This window comes from Thermobia domestica, chromosome 7 (assembly GCF_964235325.1).
Source record: "Thermobia domestica chromosome 7, izTheDome1.hap1.1, whole genome shotgun sequence".
Taxonomy (NCBI): Eukaryota; Metazoa; Arthropoda; class Insecta; order Zygentoma; family Lepismatidae; genus Thermobia; species Thermobia domestica.
In genome coordinates this window covers 33,015,489-33,033,450 of record NC_137460.1, presented here as the reverse complement: position 1 = coordinate 33,033,450, position 17,962 = coordinate 33,015,489, and the positions used below count along the sequence as shown (strand labels likewise).

At 28.8% G+C, this 17,962-nt stretch overlaps 1 protein-coding gene across 1 annotated transcript in view; it reads right to left on the bottom strand.

Moving 5' to 3' along the window:
* LOC145689142 (dynein axonemal heavy chain 5-like) overlaps positions 1–17,962 on the bottom strand; it is an 85,074-nt gene that overhangs the window by 65,561 nt on the left and 1,551 nt on the right. The window contains exon 2 of the mRNA XM_081763273.1: positions 509–715. Coding sequence (XP_081619399.1) covers positions 509–715 — 207 coding nt within the window. The remainder of the gene's footprint in view (positions 1–508; positions 716–17,962) is intronic.

Genomic DNA, 17,962 nt, shown 5'->3' with positions numbered 1-17,962 from the left:
GGATACATTAATGTTTAAAATTCCCGGGTATGGGTCAGTGACAATCTACTTCAGCCGACGAAGGTATTTCTGCATTCCCAGAAAATTGGAGTTTGGTGTACCAGATCATGTAGTCTCGTGTTCATTACGTTCTTTGAACAAACAACGATCTACTGCAGTTACTTCCAGCGCTTAATGTAGAAAATGAACAAAACAACAATAAAAAAATATTTTCCCATAAGGTTGTGCAAATTTTTGAAGGCAAGACTTTACTTTAGGCAAGGCAGTGAGAGAAACCGATTCATCTGAACTGGTTCCCGCAGTTACAGTTCCAAAGAACGAAATACAGAAGACAACGTGCCCTGCGGAACACTGACACGCCTTCACTCGCTCGGCAATATTATGTGAATCAGGAACAGCAAGGAACTAGTGAAAAATGTGAATAACACTAACAGTAATAGGATATCACCGCCTTGCCCAAAGTAAAGAGTTACCTTTGTGAACACTCCGAAGAAAAAATTATCTGTACCTGCATAGAATCATTCACTTCAACAAAATAGTTCTTCTTAGCTAGAAGAGTGACAGCGACGACAGGATTGGGTAAATTTAACTTAGCCAAGCAATCAGCTTCCCTCACAAGTAGAGGAATTCTTGGGTCTAAGTCAACTTTCAAGTGACCAGTTTCCAGACAAATCGTCAGCAAAGTACGCTTCAGAGAGCTGTCTACGATATTAACCTACAAAATGAAATAAATAGATTAATAGCATTATTTTTTAAAAAAGCGTTAAAACATGCAGATTGTATAAAATTTAACTTTTAAATGCGTTATAATTTGGTTCAAATCGAAGAAACTAACAAAATGAAAGCAAAAAATTAGCACAAAATGAGATTTAAAATTTATAAAACAAAACGAGAAAAACCGTAAAACTTTGATGGATTATTTCCATGAAATTTTGAATTTTAACTTTCTTTATTATTACTTTTTTAAAAATAGATAATAAATTTAATACACATTTAACAAATTTAACATTTTAAATATATAATGAAAATTTAGAACACAAAAACCTTTCCTGTCTTCATTTGCTACGACCTTATGTTACTATCGCCCTAGCGGTAAGCTGTGCAACTAATACATCAGCTTTGCCAGATACTAAAACTTTTTGAGTTTATCTTTCATTTGATATCACTTTAATGTATGTGCATGTTAATAAACGTGAGTTATTGTAACCGAGAAGATAATTTTTAACAGCCCTATATTTAAAGACTGTAATTGACGCATTATTAATGTAATTGTTACGAAGATAAATGTAATATTCGGGCGTAATATTCACTTCGTTAATTGAGTCTTTAAGAATTTTTTTGAAAGTTTCGACCATTTCTCCGCATTTGTTCACCACCGATTCTCTGTTTTTTTATAAACCAAGGATGCAAATAACCACTCACCCGAGGCGAGTTGTTCATCGGTGCAGGCGAGTATTTAATATCATACTGAAGGTAAGTAAATGATTTATTGTGGGAAGTGTGGGCTAGTAGCTTTTTTCTTGGGCTAGTAAAATGTTGTTGCTTATTTGCATCCCTGTCATAAACACAAGTGAATTTCATGTCACAGTGTGATAGAGGTCTGCACGGGCTCAGGCTGGTCTCGGGCCTACAAAGCATATATCACTTCGGGTCCGGGCCGGTCTCAGGCCGTAAATTTTAAAATATACAACCATCTTTCTCGGGTCTTTTCGCGCCTAACTTTGTAAATATAGTGTACAACAACATATATTGCACCGTTCTTTCTGGAGAACTTCTAAAGCACAACTGCAAAATTAAATCTCTAGTTGTTGTAATACAATTTTGTGTTAATTATTAAGTTTCCATAATTCGGGCTTATTTCGGGCTCATTTGATTATGACATGAGCTCGGGCCGGGCTCGGGCCTAAATACTAAAACATTTCGTACTCGGGGCGGGCCTCACATTGTAAATTCACGAGCCGGGCCGGGCCGCGCCCGAGCTAAATATTCCGGCCCGTGCAGACCTGCAGTGTGAAACTACAGAAGACCTCCAATCTATGTGAATTTACCATTAAAACTGAAAGTAGTACATGTATAACTTTTCGTTGCAATTGGGGAATAAAGTTAAAGATGAAATATATTCTTGTGGTACTAAATTCATTATATAAATATACTATTTGTCCCTTAACATCTTCTCAATAGTAAAGAAATTAATGCGTACGTTGAGGCTTCTTATACCGATTTACTGAACTATGCACCATGGCATCATTAGCCAAAGTAGAGAGGGAATAAGGATTCTGCAGACAAATTTATTATTAGCCCATTTTAACTATATGTCACCCTATCATCTCTAATAACTTCTAATCTACCCCCTAATAATTTCTAGCGCACTCCCATATCCCAAATAACTTCTATTACATCACAAATAACATCTATCTTACTCATAATAACTTCTAATGCATTCTATCACTAAATCCAGTTACAAAAAATCATTAAATCTGGTTATAACCGGTTTTGACTTCAAAAATCATTAAATTTGGTTACAAAAAATCACTAAATCAAGTTACAAAACAAAAAAATCACTAAATCTGGTTACAAAAATCTAGTTATAACCGGTTTTGACTTCAAAATCACTAAATCTCGTTACAAAAAATCACTAAATCTAGTTACAGAAATAAAAAAAATCACTAAATCTAGCTACAAAAGTCACTAAATTTAGTAAAATAAAATTACAAGACACTTTTATGATTTTACCATAAAAGTTAACTAAATTCTACATAATTACATAATAGTTACAAATTAGTATATTGATAGTTACAAATTAGGATATTGATAGTTACAAATTAGGATATTGATAGTGAAATCTTCTGCTAACTTCATTCTCAATAGGAAACAATGACTTCTTAAACTCCGTCCACTGATCATAATTCAAGCTGAATAGACAGCCGTTAATATCAAAAACTACTTGAACTTCGGTTTGCACATTTTTCACAATTACATTGAAATTATTAGTAAGTATAAATTTCTTTTGAGGATCCATTCTATTCACTCCATTTTTTACTTCTGACGACATATTTTTGGTCATTTTTATTATTTTTTGGATTTACATACAGAACTCAACAGTTGGATAATTATCTTTTAAACCAGTGTATTTGATTTTTATTCCATCTTTAACGATCTCATCAATCATTTTATCCGTTAAGTGTTTTGTAAATCTAGGTGGAAGAAAGACCTTAAACTCCTCACACTCAACTAAAATGCTCTTTCCATACTTAGTTTTAATCTTTTCCATTTTCACAATCTTATATTCTGTATTTAATTCTAATTCTCTTAATCCAATAACCTGTTTTTGTTCAAGACTTCCAAGTTTATTTAAAAGTTCAATATGACTCGCCATCGTATTTATTATATTAAACTTTTTAAAAATCAGTTTCTAATAGTCACGAATTTCATTAAGTATATCATTGATTCTGTTAACAATATCTCACATTTTCATCTGTTAATTCACCATTCATGAGCTTGATTACATTAAGCTCATCTTTAAACAGTCCAATTCGATTTACCATATTTTTATAATATTCTTTCTTTGAAGCTATATTAAACCGTGTTGATAGACCAGTGATAACAGTAGAAGCCGAAGCAAATGCAGTTGTAATAATTGAATATACTGTAACAGGAATAAACACATTGATGAACCCTGTAGAAGCTGATAATAGAATTAATAATGTAATAAGAGTAATATAAACACATTTTATTCTCTTGAACTTCCTTTTGTTTTTCATTAATAACTTCTCAAGATTTAATATAGTATCTTCAATTAACACAATTAAATTCTCACGTGGAATGTTATCTGGAATAGTAATTTTATTAAATAAGTTTTTTTATGATATTGTCATAAAAACACTTACAAACTAAACAAATCTAATAAACATATAATTGATTTATATCTTCTCAATTATTTTTTCTTTCTCAACATCATACTCTAATTTTTTCTTACCAATCATAACAACATAGCAAATTGTTTTATCTGGTACATCGCTTTCAAAATTAACAGTCAGTTTCAAATTAGTTCTATCACTTACAGTTACTGATTTATGCTTGCTTGTGTTAATTACGAACATCGGCCTATTTTCTAAAAACTCTTTAGGATAATAAAACATCTCAGTATTTCCAATTGTAGCTCGCTTATATACCGTATACATTTCATAAACTTTCAAATACTTATGTTTTGCAAAATCTAAGTTTAAAGATTCCAATGGGAAAGATTCATTTCTAGAATTACGAAAATGGATATTCTGAACTTTACAATGATCAAAATAGCTTGAATCTCTTTCTTGATTATCATTCTTATTTGTCTGGAAAAAGGCAATCACAAAATTAGGCATATCAAATTCACTTGAGTTAAATTGTGTGGTTAAATCGAATTCTAAATATTTGCCACTAACTGATTTCTGTAAACATTGATATGTGTTGAATGGAATAGGAATCTTACCTTCTTTTAACATATTAGATCTTAACAAGGTGGCATAGTTAGGTTCATAATTAACAATAGGCATTCTTAACTCCATATTTGTAATCTTAATTTTACCTGGATGCGGTTGATCATTCTCATATATTCCATCCTGCTTTTTTGTTTTCCAAATAGCAAATGCATTATCATCAGAACCACTTCTTTTAAATGTATATTTCAAACCTCCTTTCCACATAATATCTTTAAAATCTGAACAAAATCCCGGCAAAAGTCTTAGCAAAAACACTATTTCTTCATCTGTTCTTGCCCACGTAGTTCCTTCCCATCCACATTCATCATAGTGATTTGCCTCTGGTTTTGAAATCGTACATGTGTTTACAGCTGTTGAAGTTAAACCAGGATAATCTATAATATCTAATATCTGTCCATGCTTACTAACTTGAATTTGAGAAAACAAATGTGGGAAGAAATTATTAATAAGTCTAATATTTTGACCAGTAGTATATTCTCTATCAGCATCTCTACCTCTAATTTCAAAAGTTACATAAATATCAGCATAATAAGGATGTATGAAGCCATCACCCACGTCAATATCAAATTCAATAGACCTGTTTGGCTTGTTTAAATTTTCGATTGTTTTTTGATTAGGTTTAAAGGATTGTAATTCATATGATTCTATCTTATCCATATTTATTATAAAAAATATTTGTAATCGTTTTTATGAATTAAGCCCATAAAATAAACCCATAAAACTTAAATATAACTTCTCCAAATATCCTTATTCCTATTCACCTGACTAATAATTTCTGAAAAACTATACCCATCTGTAAACATTTTTAACACTATAATGCATAAATGTCCACAAATTACCTCATTAAAATGTTGTATACGGCTGCTATTGTACTCTATATTATGACCAAGATATTTTACGAGTGTTTTTGGTGGATTACCTCCAAATGAATCAAACACATACTTTCTATTTCCTTTTTTCCAATAACAAATCCAATGCGTTCCTATATTTTTAGACGTATCAAAATTAACAATACTACACTCATTCTTCCTTGGTTGTTTAGGCAATTCATCACTCATAAATACACCTCTAAAGTTTCTTATCTTAAGTTTTTTAACAAGTTGTATTAGGTCTAAATTACTTAAAGGTTTAATTTTTTCTTTTTCTTTACTGTTTTGGAGTTTACGTTTTTTGAAAGCTTACCACCTTGTTTTTCTTCCATTGCTAAGTTATGTCGCGTTTGTTCCTCTAATTCCATTTTATTCTTTTTTGCATCATCTACAGTCTTAGCAATAGCAGCCGCACCTCCAGCAACAGAACCTAGAGCACCTATTAAAGCTAAAATCGTTGGAATAGTAAATATAAAACCGCCATAATGAACTTTATTATCATTTGCCTTCATTTCTTTGTTTATTTTCTTAAGTTGTGGAATAGAAAGATATAGAGACATACATTGCCCTTTACTTAATTTTGCTTCCTTTTGTTTGAGTTGTTTGTTAGTTAAAATGTGATCTATATTTAATTGTTTAAGTTCCTGATTAGGAATCGTAAATGTAAAACCTTTTAACTGCATATTTATTATATAATTAAAAGCTTTTTATGAAAATTTTCCATAAAAAGTACATATAAACCTAAATCTAAAAAATACTTATAAACCTAAACCAAATCTTACTTTTGTTGCTTATAAACCTAAACCAAATCTTACTTTTGTATTCATCACTAAAGCAGTTCCAAGAGCAGGTAGTTTTTCAGTTATTAAATTAGCATCTTTAGCAAAAACTCTTTCCCAAGCTTTATTTTCTAATTCCTTATCTGCAATATGTCTTGATTCTGTATCTTTATTATCCCTATAGTATATATCATGTTCTTTACAAGCCTCATCTAATGCATTTATACCTTTATCACCTCTTTCTAATCTTTCTTGTAACTTAGTAAAAGGTCCGCAAAATTCATAACCTGGTATATGTAACTCTGGAATTCCTTTCATGTTTAAAATCCTATTCATTAATCCTTTTCCATACTTTTCACTATTCCAAAATTTTGGTGGCAGCGTATTCAATATCTTTATCAAATAATCTATACCTTTTGGATCATTAGGTATAAATTGTGAAAGTTTAGAATTAATCATATCCATAATACCTAGTTTCTCATTATAAAAGTTATCATTTCCAGATTTTTCTTCCCCATCAATAACAATCAAGCGATCAATCAGTTTTCTCACATCATCCATCCATATGTATTCTTTTGATAATTCGTTATATACCTTTATTCCTTCTCCAGATTTTGGTGTCTTTTTTGAAGGTGTTGTTGGTTTTATAGATTCATCCCAAATAGGTTTGATAATCTCTTTATATTTTTTACCTTTACTAGATTTTTGTTTTCTTGTACTTGGATCATTATTATGAAATGCAACACTAGAATCAATTACTATTTGTTTATATTTTTCTAGATCATCATCATTATAATTTGTTGGATTATGTTTTGTCAATAATTCCCATAAACCTTCTGTTCCTGTATAATGTCGATTATTAATAACTAAATCGTCACCATGAATTTTAACTTCTGCATTTCCTATCATATGTATAATTTTCCCATCTTCATCATATGGTTGTATTCCAAAACTTTTATCATCTCTAGTTGCATAATATCTTGAGGCAATCTTACCAAAATGAGTTGTTGCTAAAGATTCTATTCCTTCTACATTATATTTAATTTGTTTTTTTCATGTGTTTTATTTCTTCTGTTATAGGCGTATCACTTTCACTTATAGGACTATCATACATAGGTGGTGTTTCTAATAAGCTTGAATTTACTCTCGCACTTTTATGTACAACTGGAACTAACTCTTGAATTAGATTTTTATTTTCTTCTGCTACTTTTGATATATCTTGCCCTAAATCTTTAATTGCATCAATAACAGGCTGATCTTGTTCTTTAAATTTCTCATACTTACTTCGATTACTTTGTTTAATTTCCTTAAATCTTTTAATAAGTTCTTCTTTTAACTTAATATAATTCTTAGCTTTATTAACATCCATTTATTATATAAAGAAAAAAAAACATAACATAACATAACATAACATATACGTTCCCCTGCATTCATATACGTTTAGTTTACACTTTTATAAATTCTTTAATTTTATTTCTATATTTACCATTATTCACCTTCCTAGTCATATCTATTGCTAAGAAACCATGTTCTTCACTCCAACACTTGCTACATAATAATTGTAATTTTTCAAACGACATATCAGATGCAACAAATTCATCATATATATGTTTTAAATTTACATTGTCCTGTCTAAATATACAAAGAAAGTTTAGGTTATCTCTAATTAATTGTTTTGGTACTTTAGAATAGGTTTGTCCAAGATAGAAACAGTTCAAACCCTTATGACGACCTCGAGTAAAATATTCTCTAACGTGATTTTGTTCTTCTAATATGAAATCATCAAATACTACCACAGAATAGTCCTCACATTCATCTAATGGAATAATCTCTTCATTGTTTCCTTTTAGTATTGCTACTGTATCTTTAATATTACGTTCTATATCTCGAAAAAGTTGTATTAAGTGTTGGTATTTAGGTTGATTTAAACTTTTAGAATAGATATAAACATTTACATATTTTAACCATTTAGGTGCTAACAAAAACTTATCAATCATTAACGTCGTTTTACCACACCCACTAGGTCCAACTATTAAACATCTTATATCATCAGGTAACAACTCACCATTCCTCTTTCTCTTCGCCGTTTCTTCTGTTAACCTTACTTTAATATCCCAATTATCCATATTAGTTATTTATTATATAATAAATGAAAGTATTTAATTTAAATGGTTATTCATCTGTATTAAACATGTCATTGCATTACCCATTTGAAAACTATTTAGAAGTAGCTGTTGCAGGATTTTACACAACATACTTAACTCCAAACATTACAGAAAAGAACAATAAATTAACATTTTGCAGTGAAGAACCTGAAGTTACAAGACAAGCCATAGTTCAACCTGGTCAATATAGTTTAAAAGAATTAGAAGAATATATTAAATCAAACCTTCCATTCTACACTGATGAATTTAAAGACACTTTTGAAATTACGGAAGACAGGAAGAGAAATAGAGTTAAAATATTTAGTGAGGTTTGTGATATAACCTTAGATACCATTAATAGTGTATTAGGTTTTAGTGAGAAAAAGTTAGCTAATAATATAGAACATATTGGAGATAAGCCACCAAGGTTTCATCCGTTTGATACTATAAATATTCATTGTGATTTAGCAGAAGGTATGATTTTAAAACATAATGATACAACACACAACGAAACAGACTTAATTGCAACATTTAGAACAAATGCAGAGTTTAGAGAACCAATTATATATGAACCTAGACAAAAGATATTTTTTCCAATACATCACAATAAATTTAATAATTTCAAAGTTTCAATTAAAGATGAGAATGGTGATTTGATTGATTTTGGTGGAGCTCGTATAACTGTTTTACTTGGTGTTAAATAATTTGAATTGTTATATAATAAATATGAATATCTTTGGTAATACTAAAAGGAGGACTACAAACCTCAATCATGTAAGTGAAGTTTTTACATCAAATAATATAACATGGGTTGATTTCAAAAACAAAAGACTTGTTAATGTAAGTGATGCAATTGAGCAACAAGATGTAGTAACTTTACAACAGCTAGATTTAATAAATAGTAATGTTAATAGTCAATTCGAAGGTGATAGAAACAAATTTGAAGATGTATTAAAAACATTACAAGACACATATATAAAGAAAGATGATTTTCAAAAGATTAGGATGGATGCTACTAAATTAATCATGCAAAAAGAAACTATACACTTAATATGTCGATTGAGAGCTAAAAATATTAAGGAACCAATCTTTAGAATATTTAATCTCTCTAATGGTTACAAATTTCTCTATAATGGGAAAATAATGCACATAGAATTAAGTTTGGATAAATACTTTCTAGAGATATATTTAGGTGATACTTTGATTGAAAATTTACCTGTAAACATTAAAAAGGGTGATATAATTACGTTTCAAGCAAATAAGAATTCAGCTGTGGAAGAAGGTCAATTATTGTTTGTTATAATGTACATAGAAAGAGAGCTTTCATAAAACCATTTGCTATATTCAATCTATATAACAACATTCTAATTCAATCTATATAACAACATTTTAATTCAATCTATATAACAACATTCTAGATTGAATTATACAGATGAATTATAAATTGTTATATAGATTGAATTATTGTTCGAATTATAGACTAAGTTATAGAATGTTATATTGATTAAATTATATAGATGAACAGTGTTTGAATTGTATAAGTTATTATAGAGATTGAATTAAACAGATGAATTATAAATTGTTATATAGTTTGAATTATTGTTTGAATTATAGACTAAGTTATAGAATGTTATATTGATTAAATTATATAGATGAACAGTGCTTGAATTGTAGAAGTTATTATATAGATTGATTATAGATTGAATTATAGATTGAAGTTCATGATCAATTATAGTATTAATCAACAAATACCAACAACAGCATTAATTATAGTATTAATCATCAAATACTGACACCCGTTAATTATAGTATTAATCATCAAATATCAACACCCGTTAATTATAGTATTAATCATCAAATATCGACACCCGTTAATTATAGTATTAATCATCAAATATCGATAACAGCATCAAACAAACATATGCTTGAATTATAGTTTGAATTAGGCTGATCTTTAGAATGATGTTACTTGAATTATAGTTTGAATTAGGCTGATCTTTAGAATGATGTTGTTAGTTGAATTATAGTTTGAATTAGGTCGATCTTTAGAATGATGTTGTTAGTTGAATTATAGTTTGAATTATAGATTGAGGTTAATAATTTTCCATATAATAAATAGTATGATGTATTGTGTTAAGTGTAAGAAATCAACAGATACAAAAATAGATAACATTAGAGTAGAACAGACAAAGAATGGAAGATATGTTAAGAAATGTATATGTGTTGTATGTGGTGCTAATAAATCCCAATTTATTAAAAAACCCGATTGACTATATGAAGGTGAAGGTATTAGAGAAGACATTATAGAAGAAATTCATAAACCATCTAGAAAGAATTATCCTAGGTTAAGTGTTATTGTTAAAGGTATAGATGATTTATGGCAAGCAGATCTTGTGGAAATGGATAGTGGCGTGTTTAAAGGTATTTCCAAAATCAATAAAGGGTATAAGTATTTGCTAACGATTATAGATGTGTTTCAAGATGTGTATCAAGGTAAAGAGTTTTACAATAAAGAATTTAAGAAGTTGATGGAGGAAAATAGGATTAATCATTATTCAACCTATAGTGGTAAAAAAGCTTCTGTTGTTGAAAGATTTAATAGAACACTTAAACAAAATATGTGGAAGAAATTTACTGTTCAAGGTAATTATAAGTGGTTAAAAATATTGCAAGGTTTGGTTGATGAATATAATAACAAAGTACATAGAACAATTGGTGTGAAACCTGTAGAAGTGAATAAGAATAATGAGCATGTGATATTGAAAAAAGTGTATAAGAAAGAATATAAGTCTGTTAAGTTAAAGTATAAGATTGGTGATTATGTTCGTATAAGTAAAATTAAAGGTTTGTTTGAGAAAGGATGTACACCTAATTGGTCAGCAGAAGTGTTTGTTATTAATGAGGTTATACCATCTAATCCACCAACATATAAAATTAAAGATTTAAACAATGAAGAAGTTAGAGGAAGATTTTATGAACCAGAATTATTGAAAACTAAAAATAAGGATGAATATTTGGTTGAAAAAATATTGAGAAAGAAAGGTAATAAAGTGTTTGTTAAATGGTTAGGGTTTGATGATTCACATAATAGTTGGATAGATAAAAATAATGTAGTATTGTAAATGTTATATTTTGTGATTATTTCATAAAAGGTATAAAGTGTTTATTAAATGGTTAGAGTTTAATAATTTGCATAATAATTAAATAAATAAATAAATAAAAGTAGCATAATATTATAAATGTTATCTTTTATGGTTATTTCATAAAAGGTAATAAAGTGTTTGTTAAATAATTAGGGTTCATTAAATGGTTAGGTTTAATAATTGCATAATAATTAAATAAATAAAAGTAATATAATATTATAAATGTTTTCATAAAAGGTAATAAAGTGTTTGTTAAATAATTAGGGTTCATTAAATGGTTAGGTTTAATAATTGCATAATAATTAAATAAATAAAAGTAATATAATATTATAAATGTTTTCATAAAAGGTAAATAGGGTAAGAAGGTGAATGATAATTATGATGATGAGCGAGTTTATGAAAATGATCCAGTTTTTATCATATTAATAATGACTTTGATGGGGTGATCCCATAAAAGCCCTATACTAACACAACAGTAATATATGTAGACAATGGCAGGAGTGTACAAGTATTAGCAGTTGTGTTAGGAAAAATAAGTATGCTAATGTTGGTATATATAACATGAAAAAAATATTATGAAAATGATCTAAAAAATTTGGTAAATATAAAAACACGATACAGTACTTTTTGATATAAGATGAATATAAATAATGTTAATTTTACTGGTGATGAGATGAGGGAGATGTCGATTACGAAACTAAAACTAATATGTAAAGTCAAAAAAATTCGTAACTATAGTTCTTTAAATAAGAGTGAATTAATCAAAAAAATCGAACAATATCAAAATGAACCAGATGAATTGAAAGTTATATACACAATGAAAGTTGATGAATTAAAAAACCATTGTAAAAGTAAAGGAATAAAAGGTTATTCTAAATTAAGAAAGGCTGAACTTATTGACCATATTAAAAATATGAAGATGAACAAAACAGATCACAAATTAGAAACATATTTCCATTTAAACAAGATGTTTTTGAAGAATCGAAACCACAACGAATACCAATTAAAGTAGAAACAAAGGAAACAGCAATACAGAAACGACTACAAACTATCACAATTGAAAACATAGGAGGATATAAAGATCCGGTGAAATTTTTAAATATAAGTGGGAAAGTAGTTATTAACAAAATCAAGGAAGAATTAAAACACCACCCATTAAAAGACAACCTTGTATTCATTTGTGATTATATTAAAGATAAAGAAGTACAAGAACGCAATTTGAAAACTATGAATGAAAGAATATTACAATCAACTGACTTAGACGAATATATAACCCATGCTAAACAAAAACTATGTAGAGAGATGGAGGAATTTCAAGGTAGAGGATCAAGATGGACATTACATCATATTAAACATTTAGAAATCAGACTAAATAAATATGCACCATTACGAGCTTCTTCCTATATTGACCTTCCTAAACCAATTAAAGATAAGAAAGCAGTAATCAATATTAAAAATTAAGATAATAAATGTTTCTTATATTCAATTGCAAGTTATTTAAAACCTATTGATAGATGTTCTCAATATCAACGACCTTCACACTATACAGAAATTGTGAAGGAGTTACAAGATAAATATTGTAATGGTATTGAATTTCCTGTACAATTAAAAGATATAGTAAAGTTTGAAAAGAGAAGTAACATATCCAGTAACATGACAATCAAATACAGTTCCAAAATTATAATAGATCATTAAGAGTACCATTTACGATATATGCCGATTTTGAATGTTTGTTATGTAAAATGGAAGTAGACCATAATTGTTCTAAAACTGAAGTATCAAAAGCATTTACCAATGAGTTTCTGTTATTACATCAAATACTCAAATGGTATGTATAAAAGTCCTGTTAGTTATATTGGTTTAGATGCTGCAAAGGTGTTTGTGAAGAAGTTAAAACAAGAAGCAACAGAAATAAAGAAAATATATAACAAAAAAGTTAAAATGAATAACCTAACTAAGGATGAGAACGAGATATATAATAATTCCAATAGTTGTCATATATGTGAGAGAAACTTGAATGATTTACCACCAGCAATTGAAAAACAAATATATATGTTAAATAAGAAAATACAATTCGCTAAAGATAATGATAGCATGATTGAAAAGTTAGAAGAATGGAAACATGAATTAGGAAAATGTTTAAAGGATATAAATAAAAATAAAGCAAAAGTAAGAGATCATGATCATTTAACTGGAAAGTTTAGAGGTGCAGCTCACAGTTATTGTAACTTAAGCTATCGAAATCCTAATTTTATTCCAGTATTTATTCACAACTTAAGTGGTTATGATACTCACCTGTTTGTTAAAGAACTTGCTTATGATAAGAATGAAATAAAACTAATTGCAAATAATGAGGAAAAATATATAACATACTCAAAATATGTGAAGGTTGATAAAAAGAATGGAATTAATTTACGATTTCTAGATTCATTTAGGTTTATGTCAAGGAGTTTAGCAGAACTAGCAAATAACCTTACAAAAGAACAATATAGAGAAACGTCAAAGTACTTCCCTAATGATTTGTTAGATTTAGTAATTAAAAAAGGTGTGTACCCATATGATTATATTGTCTCAATTGAAAGATTAGAAGAAACAAAACTACCTTCAAAAGAAATGTTCTTTAATAAACTTACTAAAACCCACATCAGTGATGAAGATTATGAGCATGCGGAAAATGTTTGGAAGTCATTCAATATTAAAAATATAGGTGAATATACAGAACTTTATAACAAGACAGATGTATTAATATTAGCTGATGTATTTGAAAGTTTTAGAGATGTGTGTTTAAAAGCATATGGTTTAGATCCTGCTTGGTATTTCACTGGTCCTGGTTTATCGTGGGATTCAATGTTAAAGATGACTAAGATCAAACTAGAAATTTTAACTGACTATGACAAAATATTAATGATAGAAAAAGGTATAAGAGGTGGAATTTCACAATGTAGTAAGAGATATGTAAAAGCAAATAATAAGCATATGAAAAATTATAACAAAGACGAACCTTCAAAGTATTTAGCTTATCTAGATGCAAATAATTTATATGGATGGGCTATGAGTCAATACATGCCTTACAAAGACTTTAAATGGGTTCAACCTTACATAAACATAATGAATATTCCAGATGATTCAGAAACTGGCTACATATTAGAAGTTGATTTAGAATATCCAGAATACTTACATGATAAACATACAGATCTGCCATTAGCTCCAGAAAATATGTGTCCACCAGGATCGAAAAATTCAAAATTATTAACAACGCTTTACAATAAAGAAAGATATGTTATTCACTACAGAAACTTAAAATTGTATATGTCACTTGGAATGATATTAAAGAAAATTCATAGAGTATTAGAGTTCAAGCAATCAAACTGGTTAAAGGAATATATTGATCTAAATACAAATATGAGAACAAAAGCTAAGAATGATTTCGAGAAAGATTTTTACAAGTTAATGAACAATAGCGTATTTGGTAAAACAATGGAAAACATTAGAAAGAGGCCATCTATTACCTTAGAATGTGATCCAATGAGGGTGGAAAAGTTAATAGCGAAACCGAACTTCGATTATAGAACAATATTTACTGAAGATTTGTGTGCGATACATATGAAAAAAGAAAAATTGACCTTCAACAAACCAATATATGTTGGTATGAGTGTGCTAGATTTGTCAAAACTATTAATGTATGACTTCCATTACAACATTATGAAACCTAAATATGATATCGATATAGACTTATGTTACACGGATACTGATAGTTTTATATATGAAATTAATACAGATGACTTCTACAAAGACTTAAAGGAAATGGTTGATCTATTTGACACAAGTGATTATGGAAAGGATAATCAATATGGAATACCACTAGTAAACAAAAAAGTATTAGGAAAGATGAAGGATGAAAACAAAGGTAAAATAATGACGGAGTTTATTGGGTTAAGATCAAAGATGTATGCCTTTAAAGTTGAGAATGAAGAGGAGAAAAAAGCAAAAGGAATAACGAAATGTGTAGTAGCAAAAGAGTTACAATTTGATGATTATTAGCAAACCCTATTCAATGATGTGAAAATATATACAAATATAAATCTAATTCGAAGTTGTAAGCATGATGTGTATACCATAGCTGTAAATAAGTTAGCATTAGATTCAAATGATGATAAAAGATATATACTAGAGGGTGGTGTAAGTACATTAGCTTGGGGGCATTATAAGATATAGCTAAAATGTATTTATGTGTAGTTTAGTTTTAAGTCATATTTAATTAACTTTTATGTATAGTTTAGTTTTAAGTAAAATTTTAATTAACTTTTATGTATGGTGTAGTTTAGTTTTAGGTCATATTTAATTAACTTTTATGTATAGTTTAGTTTTAGGTAAAATTTAGTTAACTTTTATGTGTGGTGTAGTTGATAGGTGTTAGTGAGTAATTATATATAGTTTAGTTTTAGGTAAAATTTTAATTAACTTTTATGTATAGTTTAGTTTTAGGTAAAATTTAGTTAACTTTTATGTGTGGTGTAGTTGATAGGTGTTAGTGAGTAATTATATATAGTTTAGTTTTAGGTAAAATTTTAATTAACTTTTATGTATGGTGTAGTTTAGTTTTAGGTCATATTTAATTAACTTTTATGTATAGTTTAGTTTTAGGTAAAATTTAGTTAACTTTTGTGTGTGGTGTAGTTGATAGGTGTTAGTGAGTAATTATGTATAGTTTAGTTTTAGGTAAAATTTATATTTTTAAGTCATAAAAGTTGTTTTTGTAATTTTATCCTTAGACATAGGTAACCAGTAACACGTTAGAAAAACATTATAAGAAAACTAGCAGCGTTCACCCCGCTTCGCTGCGGTCACCCCGGAACGCAATAAACTTTGTTACTTAGATAATTTTTACTTTTTCGCTTTCAAGTGATATGATAAAAACCATAGAAGATTGCAGTAAATCTTAACATTATATCGCCTGTCATTTATGTTAACCCGCCCCGCTTCGCTGCGGTCATCCCGGTGCTGGCATATTGTAAAAGTGTCTGTAAAAATAAGCAAATCAATTAAAAAATTTTAAACAGAAGATTCAAGCTATTTTCCGCTGTATATCGCCTGTCATTTATGTTAACCCGCCGAGTGACACGGTCATGCGGGTTGCATATAAATACGTTTATTTTTACCTATGATGAACTAATAACAAAGGATTTGTACGTTATGGACACCTGAATGGTCAATTATCTCAAGACACTGGTAATTAAAAATTAAAGTGATATGATAAAAACCATCTAGGGTCCAAATCCTAATAACCCCCCAAAAATGAAAGAAATTGGTTCAGCCGTATTAGCGTGATGAGCGGACAAAAAATTGTACGTTCTCTTTTATATATATAGATATAAACCATTTACCGTTTGAATTTTTAAAATCGATGAATATTTGGTGGTTATAACAAAATCAAAGTTTCGGGAATTTTTTACGGGTTTATTTTTGAGTTTTCGGGAAAATGTTATTCTTTAAAAAAGTCTTAGAATTTTATTGTGATTATGGTAGTATTTTTTATTTTTCGATTTGATGAAAATTAGTAGAGATATTGAAAAAGGGAAACATATCCTTTGGGTTATGCAACCATCTATGCATTTTTAAAAAATGGTTATGTTATTAGTATTCATTTACCGTTTGAATTTTTGAAATCGGTTAATTAGGGGCCGAGGTATTAAATATTAACGTTATTTGGGGGTGGGACTATCAGTGTTGCCAACTCATTTTTAACAATTATCATATTTATTAGTAATGGGGTGAATTCATCCCTATATGTTTTAAAGCGATATCTTGAAAAATTAAAATCCTGGAACGTTCCGAAAAAATATATTGAGTTGGATACACTGACTTTTTTCTTTTTTTTAACATTAATGTTTTAGCTATATTTACAAGCTAGGTGGCTATGATCAAGAAGTTACTCACCTACTCAATAGATGGTGTTGCATATCATGTAGTTTATCACTGAGTGTTGATGGGAAGGAAAGAGAGAAATAGAGTTAAAATATTTTGTTGCGGATTCAGTGACGTATTCTAACAGCTATTATATTACGTCATCGGTACTCTGCCGAAGTGGAAAAAGAGTGCTTGAATATGTATGTATGACGTAGTCTAACAGCTATTATACGTCATCGGTATACACTCCATCTCACGAGTGCTAGCTAAAAAGTTCTGTTGGCATGAGGAGGCTAATGTATATATATGTATGTTAGTGTGAGGAGAAGAAAGAAAGAAAGAGGCTATAAATCTCATGTACATGTATGTTATTGTTCTCTCAACTGAAACTTGCTTGTAAACTGGATATATGTATGTGCATGTGCTAGAGTGTGCACAAACCTTCTTTGTTGGGTTGTATAAATACAGGCGGCAAAATGCTAAATTCGTTATTTTTTATCCGATTTTAATAATTCAAACGGCATTTAAAAGAGTATGTACCAGCGTTTAAAATGCAATTGTTCATTCTTGTTAAATGTTGTTAGTTTTAGGATTTTTTTGTTTTTGTAACTAGATTTAGTGATTTTTTATAACCAGATT